The sequence below is a fragment of the Epinephelus fuscoguttatus genome, linkage group LG15 (genome assembly GCF_011397635.1).
Source record: "Epinephelus fuscoguttatus linkage group LG15, E.fuscoguttatus.final_Chr_v1".
NCBI lineage: Eukaryota > Metazoa > Chordata > Actinopteri > Perciformes > Serranidae > Epinephelus > Epinephelus fuscoguttatus.
This window is the reverse complement of record NC_064766.1, coordinates 22,101,212-22,128,928: the sequence shown is the minus strand read 5'-3', so window position 1 is coordinate 22,128,928 and position 27,717 is coordinate 22,101,212. Positions and strand designations below refer to the sequence as shown.

General features: G+C 41.5%; 1 protein-coding gene across 3 annotated transcripts; it reads right to left on the bottom strand.

Moving 5' to 3' along the window:
- Positions 1 to 1,440: 1,440 nt before the first annotated feature.
- On the bottom strand, positions 1,441 to 27,717 carry col6a2 (collagen, type VI, alpha 2). Of its 3 annotated transcripts, none has more exons than XM_049598454.1 (32): positions 27,507 to 27,715; positions 22,701 to 22,792; positions 22,428 to 22,528; positions 22,169 to 22,312; positions 19,842 to 20,201; positions 19,731 to 19,751; positions 19,580 to 19,645; positions 19,353 to 19,451; positions 19,230 to 19,256; positions 18,902 to 18,928; positions 18,751 to 18,795; positions 18,600 to 18,653; positions 18,447 to 18,509; positions 17,137 to 17,199; positions 16,952 to 17,005; positions 16,829 to 16,864; positions 16,678 to 16,740; positions 14,935 to 14,997; positions 14,756 to 14,818; positions 14,610 to 14,672; positions 12,570 to 12,620; positions 12,387 to 12,485; positions 12,232 to 12,294; positions 12,008 to 12,043; positions 11,871 to 11,916; positions 11,632 to 11,784; positions 11,421 to 11,515; positions 9,867 to 10,048; positions 9,597 to 9,775; positions 9,447 to 9,485; positions 3,659 to 3,993; positions 1,441 to 2,255 (listed from the first exon to the last, which is right to left on the bottom strand). In XM_049598454.1, exons 2-32 carry the CDS (start codon positions 22,774 to 22,776, stop codon positions 1,986 to 1,988), a joined length of 3,036 nt encoding a protein of 1,011 aa, XP_049454411.1. In that variant the 5' UTR covers positions 22,777 to 22,792; positions 27,507 to 27,715; the 3' UTR covers positions 1,441 to 1,985. The 3 variants fall into 3 exon arrangements, with proteins under 3 accessions (XP_049454411.1, XP_049454412.1, XP_049454413.1); XM_049598455.1 differs by lacking the exon at positions 19,230 to 19,256 and adding an exon at positions 19,091 to 19,117; XM_049598456.1 differs by lacking the exons at positions 1,441 to 2,255; positions 3,659 to 3,993; positions 19,230 to 19,256 and adding exons at positions 4,021 to 6,870; positions 19,091 to 19,117 and having other exon boundaries at positions 27,507 to 27,717.

The window sequence follows — 27,717 nt, the reverse complement described above, 5'->3', positions numbered from 1 at the left end:
TATTAGTATTACATTCAAGAAGGGCGAACTGTATGATGTATGTTTGTGTTACATTTTCAATACGTCTTTTCTTTACTAAAATCATTGTTGAGAGCCACTTCCTTTCCTCTCAGGGACTGTTCCTAATTTATTTCGACAAAATGTTAGTTGACAAGAAAGGTCATTAATTGGCAGGATTTCATTGATCGCTTAGTTGCAGAAAAAACAAACAAATAAACAAACAAAAAACCAAGGTGAAACTCTATCAGGAGCTGCGTCCTGTCAAAGTAAATCAAACCCTATATGACTGGACCATGTGGGAATTAAATTTGAAAGGACAGAAACAGGAAGTGACCACGCTCAGCAGTCAGACAGGAGTCACGTTAATTTCCAGGTCTGGTACCTGCAGTTTTTCCACAGGCTAGTTAATAACATGCCGGGCAGGAAATCCAAAGTGTGGGATCATTTTGAGAAGGTGAAGGATGAACCCAAGGTGATATGTAAACTCATCTTCATTGGTCGACTACAAACACGATGTATCATCTGAGACATGGAAGTAGCTACATGCCCATTAGCCACTTAGCACAATCATTACTGCTTTGCTGACAGCGTCATTAACAGGCGGCTCGCTCAGTGTGTGACGTGCACTTGTAGATAAAATATAGGCCTATATTAATGAAGGTTCATTAGTACGGTTTTGTATTTCTCTGTAATGTAGCACAGTGTTAACAATGTTACTGATACTATTCTTTCTCACACCTTCAACTCAAACCATTGTGTTGCCCCACCCAAATAAATAATTTAATCATTAAATTAATATCATAAACATGCAGGTGACCAGTCGACTAATGGCCATAAATGACAACTATTGGTCGACTAGGAATATTCTTAGTTGGGGGCAGCCCTACAAATCAGCTGAAAAACTGAGGCTTTTTTCAACTCCAGGATTTCATCCTCAACTTTCACCTTTCAAACGCCAGAGGGTAACTTCTAAAATCTAATCACTAATTTATGATGGAGGGAGGGTCATTCATTTTCCCTCAGTCACTCTGGGAGGCTCAAGGAGAAATATTTGTAGCTATGGAGAGGGTAAAAAAACAAAAAACAAAGTGACACCCCAGCCGCCACCCTCCCCCTCCTCTGATAAATAAAGAACAGTCCCTAAAGTTACACTGATTTAATAACAATCTGCACTTTGATTATAAACATATTAACACATTATCATATCTTGTAAAAACAGACGACAGTGTTGGGGTCACCACATTAGGCTTTATTTGGACTTCGTGTTTACAAATTTGGTTCTTTTATGTTTGTCTTTCGATGCATGTGTAATTAACTACAGCATACAGCTTTGTGCGATTCTCTGAGTTCGTGATATTTTTTTTATGCCCTGGCAAAGATATGTCTACATGTCTTTATCCCCTGAAAAAAAACTACAGCAATTACAGCATAACATGATGTAAAAAAAAAAAAAAAGTTTTGAGAACCCCTCAGATGGCTTTGTCCTTTATTTCTACTTTAGCACCTTTAATGTAAATACTGATTTTGTGTAAACAGACTGTGAGGGAGAGAGAAAGAGACAAAGAGACAGAGAGAATTCTTTTCTGCAAACTGAAAATCAGTACAAAATAAAAACAAAATAAAGCGTACTATTAGTTTCGTACACATTGAATAATCATACACCTCTCCTCCGGGATACTTATGAGTGTCTTTGGTTGAAAGATGCTGACCATAGATTTAGAAAGAATAGAACAATCAAGTTACAAATGATATTGCATGCCTATGTGTTTGTGTGTCGGCCGGTCCTACGTGGATTGTTTTGTAAAGAATCTTCACCCATGACAACGGGATATGTAGCCGCCTCAGTGCCTTACATCCAGTAATGATAATAACCACAGAGGTCTGTTGACGCCTCTGTGTGTGTTTACGTGTACGCTTGAAGGAGCTGGCCCTTCTTTCACTCTGTGGATTCTAATTCTGTGGTGCAGAGCATTGACAGTTCCTCACTAGCATATCCAGCGGATAAAGCGCTCAAAGAACGAGGCTTTGTTCAGCATGGTGTAGTCAACTCCTCTAAAGATGGCCGACGAGTCCTCTAGCGACACCTTCTTCAGCACCTCTTCATCCGTCTCTGTTCCCATGGCAATCACCGTGGGAACACCTTGGGCTCGCTTCATGGCCTCCACGCCCTCACTCAGCTGGTCAGTGCTTGTGATGCCATCGGTGATGAACACAAAGGCACGCTCAGCGTGGCGACGAGCCTGGTTTGCTCTAACCTACAAACAAAACAGGAAATGTTAAAAGAATACACTTTTTGCTTTCTTGCCAAGAGCCGAGATGAGAAGATTGATACCATAGATATAGAAACATAGATGCTACATTGGCCACTGGATCCGTGGATCTCTTAGGAGAACTGGATATAGCATTGAATGTGGGGCCCCGTTCATGCCTATGAAAGTTTCTCAGTGGCACATGACGCCAAAATGGTTCAACTGCCATGTACAAAATCACCCCATGATCCGGAGATTATCGGCACTACTTCAGCACTGTGCAGCCCTTAGAGCAAACACACTGGAGACATACAATGGCCGAGCACTGCCGAGCGCAACTGAGCGGCTAACTTCCAGTTGAGCACTCCGCTAACTTGAACAGGGATAAAAAGATTCAATCCTATCAAGAATTTTCTCTGTTTTTGGATTCTTTGTTCACTTGAGGCATGTGAGAAAATGTTTTCTTCACGAATTCAAAGTAACACATGGTGAGTAATTAATTAAAAAAAACAAAAAGGTCATTTGGGGCGGGAAGTATTCCTTTCAGGTTGCCAGGCAACCAGGAGAGAAGTCACTGCATCTAGCCAAGAGACATTCCCACTAGTGAAGCACTGGTTAACCCACAACCCGTGGGTTGGGTGGCTTGGGTAAGCTTGTCAAAAAGTATTGCAGGTTTCGGGCAGGTCAGTAAGTGACAAAGCAGCTTTCTGACAAAGTTATTAATAAGTTACAGAAACACTGTGCAACAGTCCACCTTCCACTTTCTCTTGCCCCTCTCCATCTCTCTTTTCTCTCTGTCTCTCAAACACATACAGGAAGCAGCTTTCTCATCAGAGCTGCTGCTCTCAGGGTTTCACTTATTCAGTTTTTGACCAGGAAAATCTGTTGAAGTCTGACATATGTAAATCTCGATTGTCATAATGTCTAGTAAAACTATTTACCTCTCAAAATATGTAGGCCTATCACTGTGTCCTAAGAGCAAGCATGCACCTCTCTGTCCACACTGAATCTTTTAAATATGCACTACTGTTGCATCACTTTCCAACCACTTAAAAGATGGGTGAGTACTTGCTTTCTTCCTATGTTTGTATTTTTTAAGCGAAAAACACTTTTTATATTTTGATTTATACTGAAAATTACATTCAACATAGCCAACAGCAGGTAGGTTGTTATAAAGGATGGTCATGGACCAGAAACTTTAAGCACCGGCTTGCAGGACTGCAGGTCGGGTACAAGTCATTGAATAATGCATACGTTTGTGGATCGGGTGGGGTGGACTGGCTGTCACAACAGGCCTGGTCTTATTTTAATTAGGCAAGCAAATTTCCAAAAATGTTGAACTATTTCTTTACACGTTTCTGTCATGGGTTACCTGCCAACAAATCCAAGACAAATGTTTGTGTTTATACCTCTGGAACCACCAGGTTGTTGACAGCATGGATGATAGCGCTGCCCAGATAAGAGGAGGAGTCCAGGTAGTTCATCGCTGCCAGTGAATCAGAGATCACTGAGAGATTGCCTGTGAGCTTGAACTCCACCCGCTGCTCTGAAGGTGTGCCGTACTGCAGCAGGGCAAAGCGGGCATTCCTCTTGTCATCTGGGCCACTGGCCAGGGTGAGGCGATTGGCCACGTTTGCGATGAACTCTTTGGCCATGCGATGGTTCTCCAGTCCCATCCTCTCAGAACCATCCAACAGGAACACCACATCCACTGGCCGCTGAACGCAGCTAGCCACTGCAGGCTCTGGAACAGACACACACACATACTTACAAGTTTTAAACCAAACATGGTGTTCGGTGAGCTGCAGCTGGAACACAGATGCTCGGAGGTCAAAGCCAGCAAAGATATACTGTAACATAATGTACTTCCTTACATGCTTGTTGCAGTCGATCTGTCTGACATCATGTAAACCCTCTGATATAAGTAGTAGCCTCATCAAGAAAGCACTTTTTTAGTTTGCTCTATGATTTTATTCTCTTGAGACATTAAAACATGAATACATCTCACAACATAGTTCACATCAGCAAGGTTCAGTCACAGAGCTAACATGAAATTTGGTTAAAGCTGCTCTGTAGTCATTTTCCTCTAGTAATCACACAAGCCAAGCCGCATGCAAAAAAAACATGCACCAATCAAGGGCATAACATACAATAGTTCCTTCATTGTCAGTGCCAAGACAATTAACCAAACATCCACATACACCAACCTCTGACTCATATACAGTATACTGTGACATGTATAAAACCAGATATTTTCCACATGTCATGGCCTTTTCACCAACATGACTCATTCACAGAGAAAACGAGAAAAAAAAGTAAAGGCCGTAACCATGGATATGTGCAAAACAGCAAAAAAAATGTCATCGGAGTGATTCAGCGAGCTCGTGATTCACAGTGGAAATTAGGCTTCATCAAAGAGCCACTGTACACTACACAGAATGGCTCTACAGACCAATCTGCCTCCAACAAATGGACGACATCCGCTTTCCATGTGAATGGAAAACGTTGCTCCACTGAGGTGGAAGGAATGATATGTATCATATTTATAACAGACATACTTTTCTAAGAGGCAGCTCCTTGAACGTTAAAGGAATACCTCACCCACAAAATGACCATTTTTATTTCATTAACTCAACGCGTGTCACGTTGAAGCTTGTGAAGAAAACTTTGTTTTTCTCACATGCCTCTACAATGAATGAAGAATCCAAAAAAAGCAAACATTCTCCATAATTAGAAGTCACTGGGGACAATGTTTAATGGGCAGCAAAACTACATGCATGTATGCTAGAACGTTACAATATAAAATCTGAGTGAATTTGAGAATGAAATTTAAGGCTGATTTGATAACCAAAAGTGATGAAAGAAAACATGATCCGACATCAATAAGCTTGGTGTTACGGACATTCATTCATTCATCTTCTGGAGCGTATCCCAGCTGATATTGGTTGAGAGGCAGGGTACACCCTGGACAGGTCACCAGACTATCACAGGACTGACACATAGAGACAGACAACCATTCACACTCACATTCACACCTATGGACAATTTAGAGTCACCAATTAACCTGCATGTCTTTGGACTGTGGGAGGAACCCGGAGCACCCAGAGAAAACCCACGCTGACACAGGGGGAACATACAAACTCCGCAGAAATGGCTCCCCCCCACCCCGGGTTTGAACCAGAGTCCCTCTCAGGGTTAGGAACAATTCTGCCAAAATGTTTACTGTAACATAAAACATGACTTTTGGTCAAGTTAAAAAGTTAGATGATCTTTCTAGACTAAAACTTTCTAGATTGGAACATGTGAAAAAAACAATTACTTACTATCATAAAAGGATCTATTTGGGTTGCTTTGAAAAAAGCTTGTCCGCTTAATTGGATATGGTAGATGAATATGAGTGTTGCTGGTTCTTCTGTCTTGATCAGCACTATTATGTTAATGTGAGAGGCATTTGGTATCAATTATTTTGAGATTTTACAATTCAGATAGCACCAGCCACAAGCCAAATGCTGGTATAAAATGCAAGCGTCTAAATGGTGGTATTATTATTATTATTATTATTATTATTATTATCATGATGATGATGATGATGATGATTTGGAATCCAGCAGCCACATTGGCAGATGGACAAAAATAATATCCTACATACTATGTTTTAGGATTTTTAAGACTTTTGAAAGATTTGATTTGAGACATTAAATCTTAATCTACCCAGGCATGCCATTCGGCTGCACGTGAGACTGTTGTTACAGACATTGCATAAATCGTAACTTTTACCAAAATGTATGCGTTTAAGAAGTACATAGCATTCGCTTGGATATATAAGACTTGGTTTATTCTGCACATGTTGTGGGAGTGTTTGTAAACCCATGTTATGATATAGTTTTTCTGTCATTAATCATGTTCCCCATTTACTTCAATTCATGAAGAATGTTTGGTTTTTTTGGATTCTTCGTTCATGGTACAGGCATGTAAGAAAAACAATGCATTCCTTGTGAATTCAAGATAACATGCTCTGAGTAATTAATATACAAATGGTCATTTTGTGAGTTAAGAATTCCTTTGTTTTGGAAATACTCTATGAGGAGAAGGAGCATCACATTTTGAATTTCGGCCCATCATATACAATAAGTGTATATAACGCTGCTTTGAAATTTTGGGACAGGGCCAGCCTTATATCATGCAATCCTATGGCATCAGCCTAAGTGTATATTGCACTCGTAGAGCTTACAAAAAATGCCCACAGTTTTAATAAAATCTACTCTATGTCCAGCAGTAAGCTTATTAGTTATTGGCGTCCATAATGGCGAGGTAGCATGGTTAGCATATTAGCATTAGCAGAGTCCTAAGGCTTTTTCTGGGTCTCCCATAATGTCTCCATAGACATATTTGAAGGAGTCGATGAACAGCTGGGTCCACTGCTGCCTGTCCTCCCCCTGGGCGAGTTTGGCTCTCTGGGCTGTGTACGCCATGGTTGCAACGCCAACCCCGTACTGCTGCTCGCTCAGGCCGTTCAGCAGTCTGGTCACACCCTCCAAAGAGGTAGGGACCAATGAGGGGCTGCCTTCCTCGGCCAGTGGCTTCCAAGGGAGAGGGGTTTGCCCCGCTCTGATGCCCCCTCCTGAAACAAGCGGGCGGAATAACATTGTGGGCGGGGTCCCACAGACACGACGCATCAACACAGCCAACAAAGATGCCGCGGCTACACCGAGTTGCACTAGATTGAAAGTTTGGTCTTTTGTGTTGGCTTTACAGGGACATGAATTATTGCATCACAACAAAGGAGGTGAAATGACATAACTGTGTTAAAAACACACTGACATTAATTCAAGCTGCAACATGTCCAATTCTTAACATAGCTTAGAGGCGTCAGAATGCTTCAAACAAACTAGGTGGTATCAAGTGTTGTCCAAACATGAAGGCCAAAATGTTTATACCTTCTCTGTATGTACGGTGTCTGAGATGTTTCAAATCATCTGCATATCGAAGACTTTGCAAATTTGAAAAACATAACGCACTAACAGAAAACACAAATGCAAAACCTAGGACACAAATGCTAAAGCAACAAAAGAAATGCAAAAACAAAAGCTACAACACAGATGCAAAAGCTACGACACAAATGCTAAAGCAAAGGCTTTGACACAAATGCAAAAGCTACAACACAAATGCAAAAGCAAAGGCTTTGACACAAATGCAAAGGGGAACTATTATTGCCTACACATTTGGAGGAGGAAGGTTTTTGCTGTTTGAGAAGGAAGTGTAACGTTGTTCGCTACTGTTCTACTTGTTCTACTACTATGCGATTGTCAAAAATGCGCAAAGTCGTACATTGTCTTTATAATTTCATATTTATGAAAGTAACTCTCAGGTTACCGTGAAGACAACATAAAACCTTTAGCTGAAGCTTAAGCTGAAAACCATGCACGACTGTTTAGTTTCTGTCAAATGCCACTTATAATAAAATGTTGAGTGACTTGCCATAAATCAGCATTATTATAGCTTTGTCTCCATACACAAGTACAGCTTAGGTTATATCTGACTGACTTACATTAGCTAAATGACATAATGCTAATATTACTGCATAGCTAGCTTCATTATAGCATTATAATGTTAGATGGTAGAGTACTTAAATGTGAATATTAAAGCATTAATAGTCTGCCTTTTTCATTCCTAACATCTGCCGAAGCTCACTGAGGTTGTGGCTTTTGAATTCGTGTTTTTCCATTAATGCATTTGTGTTTTTGGGATTTTGTAATGTGTTTTGGCCAAGGGACAACCTACAGAGCTGAAAATTAAGCCACAGTGGGACTGCCAAAAACTGCAGTTCCTCTAATGGCCACTTGAGTCAATCCCCATAGACCCCCATGTCAAAATACCAAATGTTAAAGCAGAAGTAAAAATGTTTACAGCCTGATACAAAAACAGTTTTGGTCTCTATAGCTAATTTCAACATTCATGACAACTGCACGGGATACATTTTTAAATAACTCACCTGTTTAAAGGTTATTAAGGCTTAAAGTAAGGCAAATTAGGGCATGGTCACTTTAAATGACAGGTGGGTGTCTCTACCATGGAGGCAACGTAAATTAGGTAATGTAACAACGATGTAACCCCAGATTCACAGAGTATACTTGTAATTGTACATGTCCTTATTTCAGACTGGCTTTTTAGCTCATGAAAGATAATTGTTGGTTTTCGAAAGATACAAAACTTGTCAGACACATCCATCTCAAATCCAACGCTTTTTCAAATGTTGTTTGACAATTTGACAAGAACTTCATTTGAAGCATATTGACGCCTTAAAGAGGTAGATTTTTTTCAAGTGGGGTTGAATGGGCTGAATTATCGTAGTCAGTGTGTTGCTAGATGGCAGTCAGCACGCCCCCAGTTTGGAGAAGCAGGCAGGATTACTGCCGCTATTTTAGTCACCTAAAAAAAATCATTATCAGTTTCAGTATTCAGAAAATTTTCACTGCTGTACTTTACTGTCAGACAGTAATTTCTGATGGGGAAATGAAGCCGTTGTATCGCTCTCTTCAAAGCCAGACTCCATTAAGAAAAACAGTAATTTAACAGTGCTGAACACAGGAGCTGCTGGTCTGCCCCTGCCTCAGTTGGATAGATAGTTGGGTTATTGTGTGACTTTGGTGATAAAAAGGGTTAGTTTGGATTCACCAAAGTTACACAACACACAAACTAACTAACTGAATGAGGCAGCAGTAGACCTGCAACTCCTGTGTTCAGCAAACTTAAATGACTGTTTTTGTCAGTGGAGTCTGGTGACTTTGAGGAGAGCATAGGTTGGGAACTAAAGCAGTTAACGGCTTCCCCGTTGGAACAGGCTGTCTGATGGAAAGGTAAAGCGTTAAAAATACTCTCAATGTACCGCATACTTAAACTGATATTGAGTTTGCTGGTTGGGACTTTTTTTTTTTTTTTTACAAGTGGCTAAAATAAGTTTTGCTGCTGCCCCCATCCACAGCACTACATGGCTTCCAAGTCAGTACTCCAGCCTGCTTCTCCAAACTAGGGGCGTGCTGCCAGAAATCTACTGTATGTAATACACTGACTATAAATGAGTACCTCACACAACCCCACTTCAAATAATCTGAACTGTCCCTTTAATAATGCTTGCTACCCAGGCCTAAATGCTGAAATTCTTCTGAGACATTAAGTGATGTTGTTGTAAAATCTTACCTGATTTACAAGGGAGATCAGGGCATACGATGACAGGATCTAAAGCACAGATAAAAACAGAATGTCAGAGACAAAACAGAAACAAAAACAGCTTCATGATCCACTAGATAAATGTACTGTATATAATGTTTGCCACTGTAATGAGTGTACCTGGGCAGAGCACTGTTTCAATCTTGTCGATGAACTCGTCGGCTACCAGGTCTGCAAAACGCTTCATGCCAAGCACCCTGCCATCCTTCTGGCAGGCGATGCTCTTCAGACTCTCATTCTCCTCAGCTTGGTCAAACATGTCTCCGATACCGATGGCACTCACGTCAACACTGGCATCACTGCTCACACAAATACAAGCAATGAGATAGAACTTCTTCTTCTCTGCAAATGCTTAAACATATCTCTAAGCGCAGCCCCAGTGTCAGGCACCTGCAGAGGTAGGTGAGCAGCGAGTCATCATCTCTGGGGTCGAAGCGTCCATCTGTGATGACAACCACATTGACTTTGGCCTTGGCTCTGCGGCCGTCCCTGATCAGGTTGTCGTAGGCATACTTCAGAGCAGATGGAGTCCATGTTCCTCCAGCGATCCACTCCAAGCGCTTCACTGCATCCTGAATCGTGGAGATCAGTTTTACAAAGGTGCTCCTAGTTCACATAACCTTACTGTGGGCTGGTTCTGTGAAAAAGATCGCAACTTTCAATTGAAAGTACTATTCTCAAATTTTGATGGCAAAAATGGAAACACCTGTTCACACACATATACACTGATCAGCCACAATATTAAAACCACTGATGTGTGAAGTGAAAAACATTGACCGTCTTGTTATAGTGCAACATTCTGCTGGGACACCTTTGGTCCTTTCACGTGGATGCAACCTGATGCGCTCCAACCACCCAAACACGGTTGCAAGACCATGAACACCCCCTCATTGTAGCGGCACTCTGATAGCAGTGGTCCCCCAGCAGAATAATGTGCCATGCCACAAAAACTGTTCAGGAATGGTCCAAGGAACGTGACAAAGAGCTCAAGGCGTCACAACTGGCCTCCTAATTACCAAGATCCCAATCTGATCAAGCATCTGCGGGAAGTGCTGATACCCCACCTCACAACCCACAGGGCTCAAATAATCTGCTGCCAAGGCCCTTGTGCCAGAAATGCAAACATCAGCTCCAAACACAGTGTTAGCAAAAAAAGGTAAAATATGTCATAAATGAATAAATTAGGTTTGAACTACCCTAAAAAGTTAAGTGAGGTCACTTTGAGGGTAACGTAACATTAGGAAAAAGGTGTGGTGTTCTCATCCCCATCAAAAGACCAAAACCCAACAATGTGTTAGTCTGTCTCCTAATGTCCGTGCCGTGTCTTTGTCACTTTGCCCAGAGCCTACTGGGTCCCAGTGAAGATGTAAGCCTTATAAAAAGAAGGTCACAAGCATATCGTTTAATTTTCTACAAAGTCTAATAAATTTCTTTAAACCCTGGGCACTGTAGCTTTTAGCAAACATTACTCAAGCAGGAGTGAAAAGTGAATTATACTGGGGACTATTTTCAGCTGTGGACGAATACACATTTGGTGCTTTAGTGAGTATTTACGGCAGCAGGACAGTGTATGTGGGATTGACTTAATAAACTACAGTGGTCATGTTCATGATCATGAACTTTTATCTGCACTGGCAAGACTTCTTATCAGGATAAATGTATTTTTGGGTTTGGTCTTTTATGGGATATTCTGACACCAAGAAAAATATAGAATATTGCCAGCCTTATTCTTTAAGGTGCCGTGCATCCCAGATTGTATGTATTGATAAATGTTTTAAGTATAGTGAGAGGGACACATGACTCCCATCTGCTTTACGTGTGTAGACAGCACATCAGCCCAAATTAATTAAGAAACATCTGGACAAAAAAAGGCAAAACAACAGTCTGTGCTACACCCTAAAAATACACTTCAAAGCAGTTTGCACATGTGTTTGTGTTTGAGACCTTGAAGGCAGACAATGTGTCGATCTTGGGGTCGTTGAGCCGGATGGCTTGGAAGGTTCCGCTGTGACTGTACTGAACAACTCCCACTCTTGTTCCTGTGAACACAAGCAGCCATGTTTACACCAAGTTCTCAGCCATGTTGTTAAGACAGACTAATTCTGTCGTCATTTAAGAAGGAAGGGAACATGTGCATGGAGACTTGCATGTCTACCTGTGATTGCCTCGGGGTCTTTAGCAAGGGATCCCAGTCTGTTGATGGTGTTGATGACAAAGTTCTTCTCCAGGGTGAAGTTAGTCAGACCCACTGACTCTGAGCTGTCAATCACAAACACAATGTCCACGGCTCCGCAGCGTTTCTCACAGTCTGCGGACAAAAACACGAACTGTGAGAATGTGATGACCTATCAGTGCGCCATCGGATCATGATTGCACAGTGGTCATTAAACTCACCGCAGCAGCCACAGGTTTCCCTGATGTAGTTCATAACATCACATTCCTGCAGGAACAAACATTATATCATCATTATATCCATCATGTTTCTGTTAATGTGTTGGTGATAAAAGAGTGGTAAGATGAAGTGTTCTCACAGTGAGGCCAGGATCTCCCTCAGGACCAGGATCTCCCTGTAGAGAAGGAGAACACATAAAATCACATCTTGCCTCTCAGCTTTTCCGGTTGCTAGCAGATAATGTTAACAAAAAGTAAACATACGAAAACATCAGCTTAGGTTTGTGTTTTCTAGCTGGATGCAACTGATATTATAGGAGAGAACCTGTATGTGGGTTAACCTGTGTAATTTTTGCATACTTACATCACGCCCAAGCTCTCCTCTGGGCCCTCTTAGACCAGATTCACCCTGAGCACCTGGCTCACCCTGTTGGGAGCAGAAAAATTAGCATCATGTACCTGCACTGTACAGCTTTTGTTTCATAACAGCATACATGAAACAACACTGAGTTTACTCACTGGCTCTCCGGGAGTTCCTTGGTCTCCTGGTTCACCCTTTTGACCACAGTCTCCTCTGCTGCCGCGAGGTCCACGGCTGCCGCTATCTCCTCTGCCACCCTGTACAACAGCAGAGGGAAGTTTTGTTAGCCACATGTGTCACTCCTTCTGGCCACTGTAAGGAGAAGCGCATGTTCACGTTACCGGTTCTCCTCTTGGCCCAGGATAGCTGAAGCCAGGTCTTCCGGGGTCTCCCTGAAAAAAAACACAAAAGAAAGAGTCAAGACAAACTGCAGCTGCCACCTGAAAACATCTGAGGAAGATGCTGACACACTTCAGTTTAATTTATACGTCTGCGGAAAAACTTGCGCAGAGCTTCTGCCATGGGTGTGGAAAGGTGGGTGCTGAGGGTGCTGAAGCACCCCCTATTGACACAGCCTGAAAATAGTTGGCTATTTTACCATAATTCATGGGCCTTCTGAACATTTATTTTAAATTCCGAATGGCACATGATACAGCCTGCCAGGAAATATATGAAAGCAGAATTATCGCCTCTGCACACTAGTCAAGTTTCTCTTACAGTTTGCATCCATGTCTGGATGCATGGATGCTTCACACACATGCTCCCCTCAGCAGCACATAAGATCTGTACAATCTGCACAGTTTCATGGTGGACACCCAAAATTTGTATCACCAATTAAGTATCTGACCAAACGTCTCTTCTTCTGTTTCTGAGTAATGGCCAGAAAAGTGTTTTATTCAGAACATTATGATGTCACAGTGAAGTTGACCTTTGACCTTTTGGATATAAAATATCATCACTTCATTCATTTATCCTGTTAGATATTAGTGTGAGGTCACAGTGACCTTTGACCACTGAAATCCAATCAGTTCATTGTTGAGTCCAACATTTGTGCCAAGCTTAAGGAAATTCCTAATTCTTAAAGAATATCTATTCTTAAGGTATCACGTTCATAAGAATGAGACAGACAAGGCCACAGTTACCTTGATATTTGACCTTTGACCACCGAAATCGAATCAGGTCATTGTTGAGTCCAAGTGGACATTTGTGCCAAATCTGAAAAAATTCCCTTGAGGCGTTCTTGAGATACTGCGCTAACAAGGATAGGACGAATGAACAACCCAAAATCATAATGGCTCTGGCCACAGCTATCGCCAACACGTGGGCATAAAAATATGTTTAAAATGTGTAAATTTAATTCATTCCTCCAGTCTGATGTGATAATGTCATCACATCAGGTTAAAGTGCGATGGTTGGGAGTCAGCTTGTTAACGTTAAACTTAGGGAGAGATTTGTGGAACCAGGAGCTGCTCAATATTGGGGACAAGCTAATCAGGCTGAGAAAAAAAAAATAGAAATTTGTCAAGACAGTTTTGGAGCTGCTTTTTCGATCCACAGAATATCTTTGATACAAGAGGCTTCCACTGTGGGGGCATATCCACTGGAATGTAGTGTGAAAGCAGCTATTGATGGAGGGGCAGATGAGCCGACGAAACGTTATGTTTGCCCAGAGGACGTGAGTAGCTTCAGCTAACACACAACTGGATGTCTGCCATCCTTCAAAAGGAAATATTCTAAATTTTGACCCATGCAGTCCACAGACAAATTGTGTCCAAGGAGGGAGAGCACGCATTCTTTGGACTAATGGAGCCACTGATGTACATCTGAGCAGGTTTCCTGTAGATCTTCAACCCAATTGCGAGAATAAGTGTTTGAACTGTAGGTTTCCGCAAACCGTGGATATGTAACATTTGTAACTTATTCCGCAGCGGTTATCTTGAAACTTTACATTTGCACAATGCTTTGGTTAACATGTAGTTATGTTCAGGCACAAAAAAACACTAGGTTATGGTTAGATAAATAAAAAATGCCTGCATTTGGTGGCACAAAAACAACCAGTTTTGTTCTTTGTTGGCAGCCATCTTACCTAAGCGCTCTTCAGTGAAAATATATCCCTCCGCACACCGCTTCCGCAGGGTCACAGAGATGGTTTGCGGGGCTCCACGGAGCTACAGAATTATGCTGCACACCTCCTGAACAATGTGACAACGCACTATGCTTTGCAGACTTTTGATTGGACATCAGAGCTGAGATTTCTAGACAACTACCTCACATCCATTACAACAAGAGCCGAAATCAAAAAGAGCTCTAAGCACAACACGCATGTGCCGCACAGTCGCAGAAGTATAAATCAGACTTAACTCAGACACAGAGACACATACCTTTGGTCCAGGTGGTCCAGATTCTCCTCTAGGTCCAGCATCACCAGGGTCACCTCTGGTGCCCTGTAATACAAACAGTGTTAATGTGGACTAAATGAAGTACTGTATCTTTTTCATATGATTCCCCACTGAAACCTTTAACGTACATTTTTTCCAGGCTCTCCTGCTGTCCCTGGTGGTCCCCTGGGGCCTGGCAGCCCGTTGTCTCCCTGTTGAGAGGAGAGAAAGATGATTGCAGGTGTAACAGAAGGGGCTACACTAAATAGGTGCATATGGTGTTCAGATGAAAATAAACACATTACAAGTATATCATGGCTCCTCTCACCTTTGCGCCTGGTTGTCCTTCTTCTCCTGGAAGTCCTCTTGAGCCTTCTGGTCCCATTTCACCCTGGAACATAAAATCAGCACTGAGGCCCCCTTGTGGTTGAGTAATGTATCTCAGGAAACAAATCATTTGAGCCAGAGATGTTCAGTGTTTTCATGACTGATGTTTGTTAGTGTTTGACGCAGTAGCCGAGTGTATTAAATGCATCTAACTGTACCAAACAATGGATGTAGCCACCATGACGCCACCCATTGCTTTATGTTCTTCTGCTTTGAAGCCTCAAGTTTGGCATTTGGTTGTCGCCATCTTGGACGGTATTTGGATGAGAGGGTGGATCTTACCCTAATGCCAGCTCCTAGCATGGTTGGCCCAGTGCATTTACAGCTATGGCTGACTGTGGTAACAATAATGCTAATTTTCGCTGGTGAAAAACAGGCTTAAAACCAATAAAACAAAAATGTACTCGCCTGGTACATAAACCGAAAAAAGGTCTTAGCTTTCAGGTTTAATTTTGCGGTATGTAAGTCTTGTGACTTGGTCGACAGACATGACAGACTACACGATGGTCCACACCAATCATTTTACGATGTGTGCGATGTCATCAGGTTATTCTTGTCCTATTTTTATTATTATTACTATTATTTCAGTCACTGTTGTTGTCATACAGTTGTCTATGGCAGCAGCTAACACTGTGTTCCTATTGGTCAAAGTGACGGCTGTGACGGGAGAAGTCACGAATAACTAAAAGAAAATCAAAAATGCTAGACTCTCTGTTGGAAGGTTGTGAGAGGTCCCAGACGTGGCGTCGGTTGTCGTCTACCATGACACACTACACGAGATGAAACGATGGATTAGCACATACGACACTCGTTGTTGTTCACAATCAGAGCTGTCACCGTACGACGCTGTTTCGGGCTAGAATCGGACTGAAACTGTTTCAGTTCCAGGCTGTAAATGTGTTTATTTCTGTTGTAGAGTTGGGCGTTTTAACACAGTGGTGGCAAGTGGCAATCACCAGGGCTAAAAAAAAAATGAAGCCAAAATTGTAGTTCCTCTAATGGCCACTTGAGGCTGGCTCCAAGCATGAGTCAGTCTCCATAAATCCCCATGTAAAAAAAATGCCCAACTTTACAGCAGAAATAAACATGTTTACAGCCTAGTACAAAAATAGATTTGGTCTCTGTAGCTAATTTAACATTCATGACAACTGTACAGGGGCTGAATTTTACATAACTCACCCGTTTACATTTTATTAAGGCTTAAAACTATGCATAATTAAGGGCAGGACCACTTTATGAGTCAGATCCACCCCTCGCTCCTCCACACCTCCACCCTCTCATCCAAATATGGTCACGTCTGGCCCCCAAAAAACAAGATGGTGATGGCTGTCACCATAGCTACGTCCATTATTTTAGATTTTTATCCATAGGAATTGACTGGCTTTTGAAATCAGCCTCAAGTGGCTGTTCAAAGAACTCCAGATCATGGCATTTCCACATTGGCTTCGTTTTCAGCCCACTAGATTAATTGTAAGCAATGAAAGTGAAAACATTGAAATCAACCATGGATGATTAAAATATAATACAGGCATTTAATGTCACGCACAGGGGTCGCACTAAATGCTTCTGGGGGGCACCTCTGACCCGTGGGCTGCACTTAGGGACATTATGATATTAGTCAAGGCAAAAAGTTCATAACACAGATGTGTATCACACCTGTGCAATTATGTTCATAAATTCTTACCTTGTCTCCTTTAACTCCATCTGGCCCTTGAGCACCCTTTGGCCCATAGTCTCCTCTTCTCCCCTAGAACACAAGAACAGTTCATCACAAAGCCAATGTAGATGAACAACAAAGGGGGACATTAAGTTAAGAGTGACTCAGATGTTCTTACCGGCTCTCCTCTAGATCCTGGAAGTCCAGGGACCCCCTAAAAAAACAGCACACAGGTGAGATACATGATGCATGTAATGAGAGTGTGTTTGAACGTGTTACTGCTAGTGGTGATTAGTCTTACTGGGTTTCCTTTCAGTCCAGGGACGCCAGGTGATCCAGGACTTCCCCTCTCTCCCTGTGGAAGAAGCACCAGAGTTTAGCCTCCACCTTTCACCTCCAACATTTCTCAAGCCGTTTAACACGACCTCAGACCTAATATCTGTCTCAGAAAAGAACAAATATCCCTGCGCCTGTGTGTTGATTTACCTTTGGTCCAGCCTCTCCAGGCGGGCCAGAGGGACCAGGTCTTCCAGGTCGACCGGGATCACCCTAAAGACAAGACACAAGCACACAGTTAGCAGAGTTTAACCACAGGTTGGATGGCAGACGAATTTTGTTTTAAAGGTCCAGTGTGTAGGATTTAGGGCGATTTAGGGCAATATAGGGGCAGAAAAGGAATAAGGTATGTTTTCTTTAGTGTATAATCAACTTAAAATAAGAATCATTGTGTTTTCGTTACCTTAGAATGAGCCGTTTATATCTACATAGAGAGCAGGGCCTCATCGACGGAGATCGCCATGTTGCACTACCATGTTTCTACAGTAGCCCAGAATGGACAAACCAAACACTGGTTCTAGATAGGGACATTGGCTTTTTCGTGTTTCTGTGTCAGCCACCATAGGTAGCAGCCCTCCTGCAAAAAAGCAGCGTCACCAGATCTGTTTGTTTTGGAGAGGAAGAGACCTCTACAGATAATGTGGCTCCTGGTAAAAACCCTGCAAACATCTGGATCTTAAGTTATCAGAGAATAAAGGTGAGCACACATGAGTAGGTGCTAGGCAAGCAGTTTGTGTCCGACATGCCAAACAGTGTTGAAGAAACACTGATTAGTAACGTGCAACTGCTTCATTCAGTGATTTTACCAGTTTTCATCATCCAGTCTGTTTGTTTTGGAGAGGAAGAGACCTCTGTGGATAATTCTTGGGAAGAACCTCCTGAGCGTCTGGATCAGAAACAAGGTGAGCACAAATTACGTTATCAGAGAAAAAAAGGGGAGCATACATAGCAGATGCTGGCGGAGCGGCTCATCTGTGACGTGCCAAACAGCACAGAAAAAACACTGATTTGTAACCTGAAACTGCTTTATTCAGTGTTTTTATTGGTTTAGATCACAGGGTTCATTTGTTTTGGAGAGGAAGAGACCTCTGTGGATAATTCGGCTCTTGGAAAAAACCTCCTGAGCGTCTGGATCTGAAGTTATCAGAGAATAAAGGTGAGCACACATTAGTGGTGCTAGGCTAGGCTGCTTCTGACGTGCCAAACAGTGTTGGAGAAACATTGATTTATAACATGAAACTGCTTTATTTAGTGTTTCTACCGGTTTTTATCACCTGATCCATTTGTTTTGGAGAGGAAGAGACCTCTGTGGTTAATGCGGTTCCCGGTAAAAACCTCCTAAACAATGAACACTGAAGGAATTCTAACCAGGAGAAGTTTCAGCTGATTGCAATCTGCAATCCTCACCACCAGAGGCCACTAAATCTTACACACCGTTCCTTTAAGTGAAGAGTGTGTACCTTTTCTCCATCAGTTCCAGGGAAACCACGTTCACCGACATCTCCGGGGTGACCATCAGGACCCTACAAAGCATCAAACACACATCATAAATAGGCCAGAACACAACACAATATGGAGGCACTGATCATTTGAAATCATGTTGAATGTCATACTCTGTCGCCTGGGTCTCCTTTGCAGCCGGGAGCGCCAATCCGTCCGATTTTACCCTGAAGACGAATGGAGAAAATTACAAAATGTCCACTATGTTCAGTTTTACTAAGTCAGTAATGATTGTCAGTGGTGTTTTGTTTTGTCAGTCCTTACCTTCTGTCCATCTGTACCATTACGTCCTGGGATACCAGCCACACCCTGACGATGAAGAGAAGAAACAATTAGAGGTGGAGGACCAACTACTTTATAAAAATGAATGATAATTAATAGATTCAGTTGGATAATAATTCATAAATGGTCCTACCTTTTTCCCCTGAGCTCCTATCTCTCCCTGTGGGCAGACAGAAGATCAACACTCATTTTATGTACGATCAATATGATGTGCTCCTTTATTAACAGACCAGAAATCATTATCGTTCCTCTACAAACCCAGTAATGCGTGCAAAGACTTCAGTCATGCATTGATGAACACAAAAGGAAAGTGATGTCTCACCTTATCGCCTTTGGAACCTGCTTCTCCCTACAGAGGAGAAAACAAGAAAAGAAAAATCGTTTCAGGCTTTGTCACATGGTAGTGAACGATGAATGATGGGCAGGTGGATGTTCAGCACAAAAGGAAAGTGATGTCTCACCTTATCGCCTTTGGAACCTGCTTCTCCCTACAGAGGAGAAAACAAGAAAAGAAAAATCGTTTCAGGCTTTGTCACATGGTAGTGAACGATGAATGATGGGCAGGTGGATGTTCAGTGTCTTACTTTGGTACCAGGCTGACCGATGGGACCCTCGATACCGGGGTCTCCTGGGCGACCCCTATCTCCTTTCAGACCTGGGTCGCCGTTGTCTCCTTTGGCTCCCTGCAGTCAACAAGTTGAAAGGAGAAAATATGTGTGAAGGTTAAAATGACTAGTGTGTAAATTCTGTGTGAGTACGTGTGTGTGTGTGTGTATGTATGTGTGTGTGTGTGTGTGTGTGTGAAGCTCACTTTTTGTCCTCTGTGGCCTTTTGGACCGCGGGGCCCTGGCGTCTCCAGACAGGACACTTTGTAACACTACAGGAAATGAAGACAAACAGTTAGCATTGACGCAGCCTGAAAGATAAACCTTTATGATCACTGGTTGTGTGTGCGTTCTTACCTCTACATATGCTAAATGTTTCTGTGAAGACAAAAGGAACAAGGTGTGAGCAGACGAGGTGCTGATTGTGTTTCATGCTTCTTTGTGTTTCTGTGGGTGTTTGTGCGTTACCATTGTTTTGATGATGTTATTGATGGTGTCCATATGTGTCACTGGTCTGCCTGAGCTCAGATCCACAGCCATGAATTCACTTCTGTAGACCATCGCTGGAGAGTTGGCGATCTCCCTCAGCCCCGTCTCATCGATGTTATTCGATGCCGCCACGACAAACAACCGAATGCCCTCGTCGCGAGCCTTCTCTGCTGCCACTTTGATGCCTCCGCAAGGGTTTCCAGTCACATGGCCATCGGTGATGATCACAGCGAAGCGCAGGGCACCTTTGTTGGGTGAGCCCCTTATTTCCTCGACCATCTTTAAGATGGCGCAGTCGGTATAGGTGCCCTTACCCAGGTATTTGATTCTTCTGACGGCCTGAAATATGGAGGACAAAAAAATTACCTAACTATCAATAAATTAATAAATAAATGTCTATATGAATTAAGAAATAAAGAAATAAATACGGAAATAAATGACTATAAGAATAAATAAATACTGAAATAAAAATGGAAATAAATAAATAAATAAATAAAAACAAATAAATAAATGCAGAGGTTAGGACCTCTGACATCATTAACTGACAGACACAGTAAATACATAAATAAAAAAAATGTAGTTGTTAAAAAAATGTAGAAATAAATGTACAGTATTTATTTATGCCCTGTTTAATTATTATCAGTTTTATTTACCTATTTATGTATTTATCTATCTAGTCTCACATTGATTTTGACATTTATTTATTTTTAACTTATGCATTACTCATTTCAATATTTATTCCAGTGTTGCTAATTTATTCTTTTACTTTCTTATTCATATATATATATATATATATATATATATATATATATATGTAATTAATGACATGCAGCAAAGGGCCATAGGCCAGACCTGAACCCGGGCCGCCGCGGCAACAGCCCTGCACATGGGGCGCCCGCTCCACCACCAAGCCACCGACGCCCTGTATGTATTTATTCTTTAATTATTTTATTTCTGCATTTCTTATTTCAATATTTATTTATTATTTTATTTATTTCTGTATTTGCTTATTACTATATCCATTTAGACATTTATTTATTTATAGTTATTAACTTTAAAAAAATAATTCCTGTATTTATTTACACAGTAATTAATATTTTTTTTATATATACACATTCATTCATTTATTTATTCCTATATTTTTATTCATTTTTTGTTTTTTCCTCATCCATTCTACAAACAGTGTCAAATGTGACTTGTTATGGTTTGATTACCAATCAGGAAAAGCAGGCAACTGCTCAGGGACCCAGGAACAGGTTGACATACACAGACCATACAGAAATACGCTTATTCATTTTCTGGAGAACAGTTTGAGTAAAATTTCTCTCATGCGTGTCTGTTTACTATATTGTCGGTTAGTTGGCACAAAGACTAGCCTGGCTCCTTGCTTTACGGGAGTTATGTGCTGGACTATGTGTTAGCCACTTGCCAGGCGGCCAGCAGAGACTTCAGGAAGTAACTGCTCACAGTAAACAAACAGTCTGTATTGTTGCAATCTTGCTGCTGGTAGGTAGATTTATTTGAGATTCAGGCTAGCTGTTTCCCCCTGTTCCCAGTCTTTGTGCTAAGCTAAGCTAACCAGCTGTTGCTTAATATTTAACAGACACTCACATAACCATAATTGTATGGATTTGCGTATTTCCCAAAATGGCAAACTATTCTTTTAATGAATAAATATCATTTTAATTCAGTTTTAAGATAGAAAACTGTAAGTGTGCTAACATTATAACAACCACTGTTTATTTCTTGGAATGAATGGTATTTGGGGTTTTTTTGTCTTTATTTGGACATTGCATAACGCATTTTAAACATGTTGGTATCTGGGATGTGTAGGCATATGTGTGTCGGCATTAGGGCTGGGCAATATGCTCTGAAAATTACATCACGATATTTTTAGGCTCTATCTTGATATAGACATCTTGATATTTTTAAATATCCTCAAAAGCCCTTCATTACTGCCAGTACTTGGAGACAAAATCCAACTTAACAATATTCTGACCAAAAAAAGAAAAAGTTGTAGGGATGACTATTGTTTTTTTCCAGAAAATATTGACACAATGAGATTTTTGATGAATAATCATCAGTAATGTGGATAAAAGGACCGAGTGGGTTAAGGCAAGTATTTAAATAAATAAAAAGTCTGGTAAGCTGATACATTTACATCACTTTACTGTAATGCAGCCTTCACAACAAGATGAAAAAACACCATTCATGCCACATCACGATATGATATCCAAAATCTAAGACGATATATAGTCTCATATCTCGATCTGCCCAGCCCTAGTTGGTGTGTGTGTGTCACTCACACGGATGAAGTCATCCTTGGGTGCGATGGGACTGAACACTTCCTGTCTCTGGGAGTAGTGCAGTCCACCGATGTTCCAGTTGACCTTCACAACACCTTTGAGTTCTTCGTCTTGTAAACGCTGTGCAAACTCCTCGGTGAACGTCTACAAGGGCAAGACAAAATACATTATACAACAACACAACAACATGGCAGCCAACTTCAGGGATGACGACACCGTGAAACGGGGCAATTTTGTGTTGATGAAATTGCAGGGGAACCTTGATGCTTTCCACCAGCGCTCCAGGAGGCGGCTCCTGCAGGGCGATGGTCTCAGATGTGTCTATGGTGAAGTACACGTCTATGGCACATTCATTCTTCTCTGGAGGGAACACACACACAAAGCACATGTAAGACGACCATGGAAAATCACAAATCAATTAAATCAGCAGGATGAAATGTTCCATGTGATGTCACTTAAACTGTGTTAACATATTAACATGTCATGTTACTGCGGCTGTGAGGCAACAAGGGTTCACTTTTATGGCACTCACTGCTGCAATCTGTTGGCTGGCCATGGGTCAGGGCTCCTAAAAGAAGACAGAGCGCGGCGACCTCTAACCCCAGCATCTTCCTCTTCTCCTGTCTGACACATGAAGGCAAAAGACACACATCTGAGCTGACAACATGTTCATTCATTTCTCACTTCATCTCTTAAAATCAATAAAGTGAATAGAGAATTTGTGAAAAAGAAAAAAGGATTTTTCAGCCTAAATCAAGAAATGACACAGTGATTATTTTAAAATAACCTGCATAGTCTATGAATAGAGACCTTTCTCATTATTCCACATGCTTTATGATTTTGTCATGTAGTGAGTTGTAGTTGACTGCCAAAGTAATTTACAAAATAACTCAACTTTCTTCATCTGGATTCTGCATCTGGTATCAGTTTAAGCTTTACGACGAACAGTCTACTGACTGCTGCCCAGGGAACAAAATGGCTGCCACAGTTATGTAACAGGTTTGAAGGGATGGGGAGTTGAACATGGCTTTTCCCTCCTGTGTTTAATGGTGGAACTGGAAACAACAGAAGCTAGGAGAAGTGACTGATCATAACAATGGCTGACATCTGCTGTGTTATGAATTATTAATAGAAAAACCTGGAGACAGGACTTAAACTTTACCGATTTTCGACCGGCTTTGTATCATAGAAATGTGGGTAGTACGTGTAAATGAACTGTCCCTCCATCTTACAATCTCCCTGTTCAAAGCTCAGCTCAACCTGTGGATTTTTCGCTAGCTCAAAGTACAGATAGTGCTGCCCCATTTCTGCCAAGGAAACTATAAATTTCCTTGCTTTTTGGCTTTATTATAGTGTAGCTGAAGAGTGACAGGAAGGCAGGGAGAGAAAAGGGGGGGATGACACACAGCAAAGGGCCACAGGATGGAATCAAAACTGGGCTGCTACAAAACTAGAGCAAACTAGAGGTTGCCCCAAGAAGCTATAAACTATGTTTGATAACACTTTACTTGAAGGTATCTACATAAGAGTGACATGACACTGTCATAACTATGACAGGACATTGTCATGAACTTGTCATAAACATTATGTACATGTCATAAATGTTTATGACTGCTGTCATCAAGTATCATTTGGTATCTGTAATTTCAAGTTGACATTGTTTGGGTTGTCTTGATTATGACAACTTGACATTGATCAAAGTGGCATTACCATGAGATGTCTTTGTCATGACAAGTTGACATTAAATTTGTTTGGGATGTCCTTATTATGACAACTTGACATTAACCAAGATGACATTACCAGAAGATGTCTTTGTCTTCAATAAATGCACCTCTTTTTGTGTTTATGACAAGGTGACATAAGGATTATTATTGTCATGACAAAGACATCTTCTGGTAATGTCACTTTAATTAATGTCAAGTTGTCATAATGAGTTGATATCATCAATTGCTTCTTTAGTCCACTAGATACATTTTTCTGCAAATAAAATGGCTGAAGTGAGATAAACAGAGTTTAAAATCGCAATAATATTGTATCATAACTTAAGCATCGCGATAATATCATATTGTGGATCCTCTGGTGTCAGGATCCCACAGTTTTCCCATATCCTCCTGCTGATGTCTCACAACATACTGCTTAAAAGCTTACGTGTCAGTGCTGCAGCTTGTTAAAACTTAGTTATGGATTCTTTACCATGTTGGCAGTGCATCCCACCAAAAAGCAGCTGTTAGGAATTTTTGTGTTGTTTGCTGGCAGGTGTAAATGACATGGAGGCATCTTCACGCGATACAAAGTCAGTGGAGAGCAATGAATTATTTTCTCCTCCAGTAGGGGCGGGACTTGAATGCACTCTGTGTTTGTGGTTACCTTGATTTTCGTATGCCCGCCACCACCTGACATAAAGAGTGCATTCGGAAATACAAACTGTACCCGTCGTAAATTCAGAGCACTGTTGGAATGAACTGTAAAGTTATTTAGAACACGAACTTGGAGCAGCAGAATGTACTCTGAGCGCTCTGTCTGGGGAGACGGAGCAACAGCGCCAATCGGAGTGAACGTGTGATTAACTTAACTGTTCATTAACTCATGTAGAAATTCGTGTAAGAGTAGAACGCTCTGTTTCTTCAAACAACAGGGCTCTAAAATTGAATTTACAGACATAACCAAAAAGTATAGAAGCAGATCGAGAGAGAGACCTGCCCCTGTCTCTTTTTTCTCTCAAACTGAGACCAAACTGTAAAACTAGGCAGAGCTGATCAAATATATACTAAGATTTGATTTCTACATTGTCTATTTCTCGCCTAAAATATTTCAGAAACAAATTTTAGTGAACTGTTTGTCTGTAATATAAGAATTTTTGAACAGGAAGCTGGCGCCATAATGCCCCATATTCCTGTATTGTAAAGATGCAGGCTGAAAAAAGTGAGATCAAACTGTTAAATTAAACATTGCAGATCAAATATGAACCAGGATTTAGTAAATGTGCTGCCTTTTTCTCAACTTAACATATCTTAGCTTACCCTGTAACTGTTAATTGAGATTGTTTGTTACCAGCCTGCAACCATATTGTTTTTATCGGATGATAAAATAAACACCAGGAGTGTTTATTGTTTTTTTGTTGGTTTTTCCTGGTCACATAGCACCACTTTCAAAAGTATTAGCATCTTTAATGCACAGACAGCCTAGTTTTATAAGAAAGATCATCTTTCCATCAGTGAAATACTTTTTTAACATGCCTCCGAACTTCAGTCGTAATCCATGGAAGTTCAATCAGATCCAGTTAATATATACAGGCCCAAGGACTCACTGTTTCACCAAATGAGACCTTTGGGTTCAACACCAAAAAATGGAACTAATTATCTTATCTACACAAAGCACCTCATCCTCACAAGTCAAGGAAAAAATATACAAACACGACTTTGAGTGATGACACAAAATGAACAGACTGGATGCATGTGGCAGCAGAGAGCAAGCTGCTGACTGAATGTAGAAGACTCACATTTTGGTTTTAAACCACATGATTTCACAAGGCCTCAGTCTGCTGCCCTCCAGAGGTGCTCCCTGCCCTTGCAGAGAATCTTTGTTCACTGGCTGATATCGCCTGATTAAAGCTGCAACTTTTACAGAAATAATGTTTTGTCATATTTGCCGAAACTGTGACTACATCCACACAGTATTACATGAAACGGATAATGTGTGCTTCTTGCAAGAATCCACAGCACGTTAACAAAAACAACCAGTCAGGGTTCAGCAGCTTTCAATTATGTCAATCGCTGCTCGTGAACTGTGGTCAAACTGTGCAACTAGGTGGCGTTGATCAAATATGAGATCAGATTCTGTTAATGTCTTCAGAAACATATTTTAGTGTACTGTTTAGCTGTAAAATGAGAACGTTTGTGTCCTCTCATTTCACAGCTAAACAGTATACTAAAATATGTTTCTGAAGACACCTGAGGCAAAATATAGGCAATCCAGCAACAGAGTCTTGGTTCATACTTGATCAGTGCTGCATAGTTGGACCGTTTGACCGCAGTTCAAAAGCTGTGATTGACAGGATTGACAGCTGTGTTAGAGACTCCTCGCCTCTGATTGGTTGTTTTCCAGCAGCTGGTGTAAATTCTAGCAAATGCCATTAAAAGTAGTACGAAGAGGAAGACAAACATAATTTGTCTCACGTGCTATCATGTGGATGTAGTGACACTTTTTTAAGCAAATAAAAAAAGTTATTATTATTAACCAGTAAGGGGGCCCTTTGCACTTTGTAATTTGGCTAAACACAAAGTTACAAAGGGATACGAATCATGTAAATCCAACAACTAATCATGTGGGACCACAACAAATAAACAAATCAATTTAATAACCACAAACCAAACAGCTGATTCGAGGCCTTCAGGGCCCCTGAGAGTTGGGGCTTGGGACGGTGCCACTTTGCCTCCAGCCCTGCTGGCTGTGTGGGAGGGGAAGGCCTCTGGGGGGGCAGCTGACTGCACTGACATCCAGTGAACACTGACACAAGTAGCAACATGTCAGCAAAGCCTTCAGCTGGTCTGATGTCTGTCCATCACTCTACAGCGAGCGTCCGGGACTGGATCATCTGCCAGCTGATGCCCACTGCAACATTTTTACACATCTGCACCCTAACAACTGGCAAACAAGTGAAACATCCCACTCTTGAGAAAAAAAATTCATAATTCCCAGTGAACATAAATGCCACCCCACAAGCCAAGCAGTTGCCATGAGATTGTCTTTTTTAACAATATTATCTAAAATTTAAATGCTATTTGAAGCCAAATGGCCTCACACCTGATGGTAGCTTTAAAAACAGTTTAAGGAAAACTGTATTTTCAGACACATCATTTTAGGCCCTCTTAAAGTGCACACCGACTAACAGCCGCGCTCTGCTGTGGCTCCCTCTGGCGGACTGACAGCCGGGAGCTGCGGAGGAGTCGCTCCTGCAGATGTTCCCACTCCTCTCCCCATGTCCAGAGGACTGAGTGTGAGTCCTCATAGCTTTTCACCACTGCACAGGTAAATATCATGCAAAGAAACATGCAGAGATAAAAGCGCGACTGGTAAAACTCATATTATATGTAACTAAGTTTGTTTTTTTGTTTTTTTTTTGCTTTGGGAACTGGTCGGAGTTGCGTACTCAAAGTTTGGTTTGGCTGAGAAAAAATCCTCATTTCTGTTCACGAGATTAAGTTTGAAAACGTGCAAAGAGACAGAGAGAGGGTCAGAGAGGGAGAGGGAGAGAGAGAGAGAGACATGCAGAGCCACACAGGGGTAAGGAAGGACATAGAGAGATTGGCACAATGTTGTGCGTAAAAGTGCTGCTTACCCGAACTCTCTCCAAGAACTTCAAAACTTCGTGAGCAGCTGTTCCTCTGTTGACTATCTCCTCATCTCAGCAGGATGGAAAGCCGAGAAAGTAAAGGGAGATACGGGGAGGTAGAAAATGGGAAATAAAGCCCTGGATGCGCGTTTACTTCCCGCAGAAGAGCCGTCCGTTCGCTGCTCTCCTGTCCCGGTCCAGCCCCAGCGACCAGCTC

Bases quoted from the DNA above. Each gene is read 5' to 3' on its own strand.
- col6a2 (XM_049598454.1), bottom strand. From the start codon at position 22,776: ATGCTGGGGTTAGAGGTCGCCGCGCTCTGTCTTCTTTTAGGAGCCCTG. The intron at 17,200-18,446 runs GTACACACTCTT...TCTTGTCTTTAG, and splicing joins CTGGAACTGATGGAGAAAAG to GGTGATCCCGGTCGACCTGG. The intron at 9,776-9,866 runs GTGCCTGACACT...TTGTGTGAGCAG, and splicing joins CTGCTCACCTACCTCTGCAG to TGATGCCAGTGTTGACGTGA.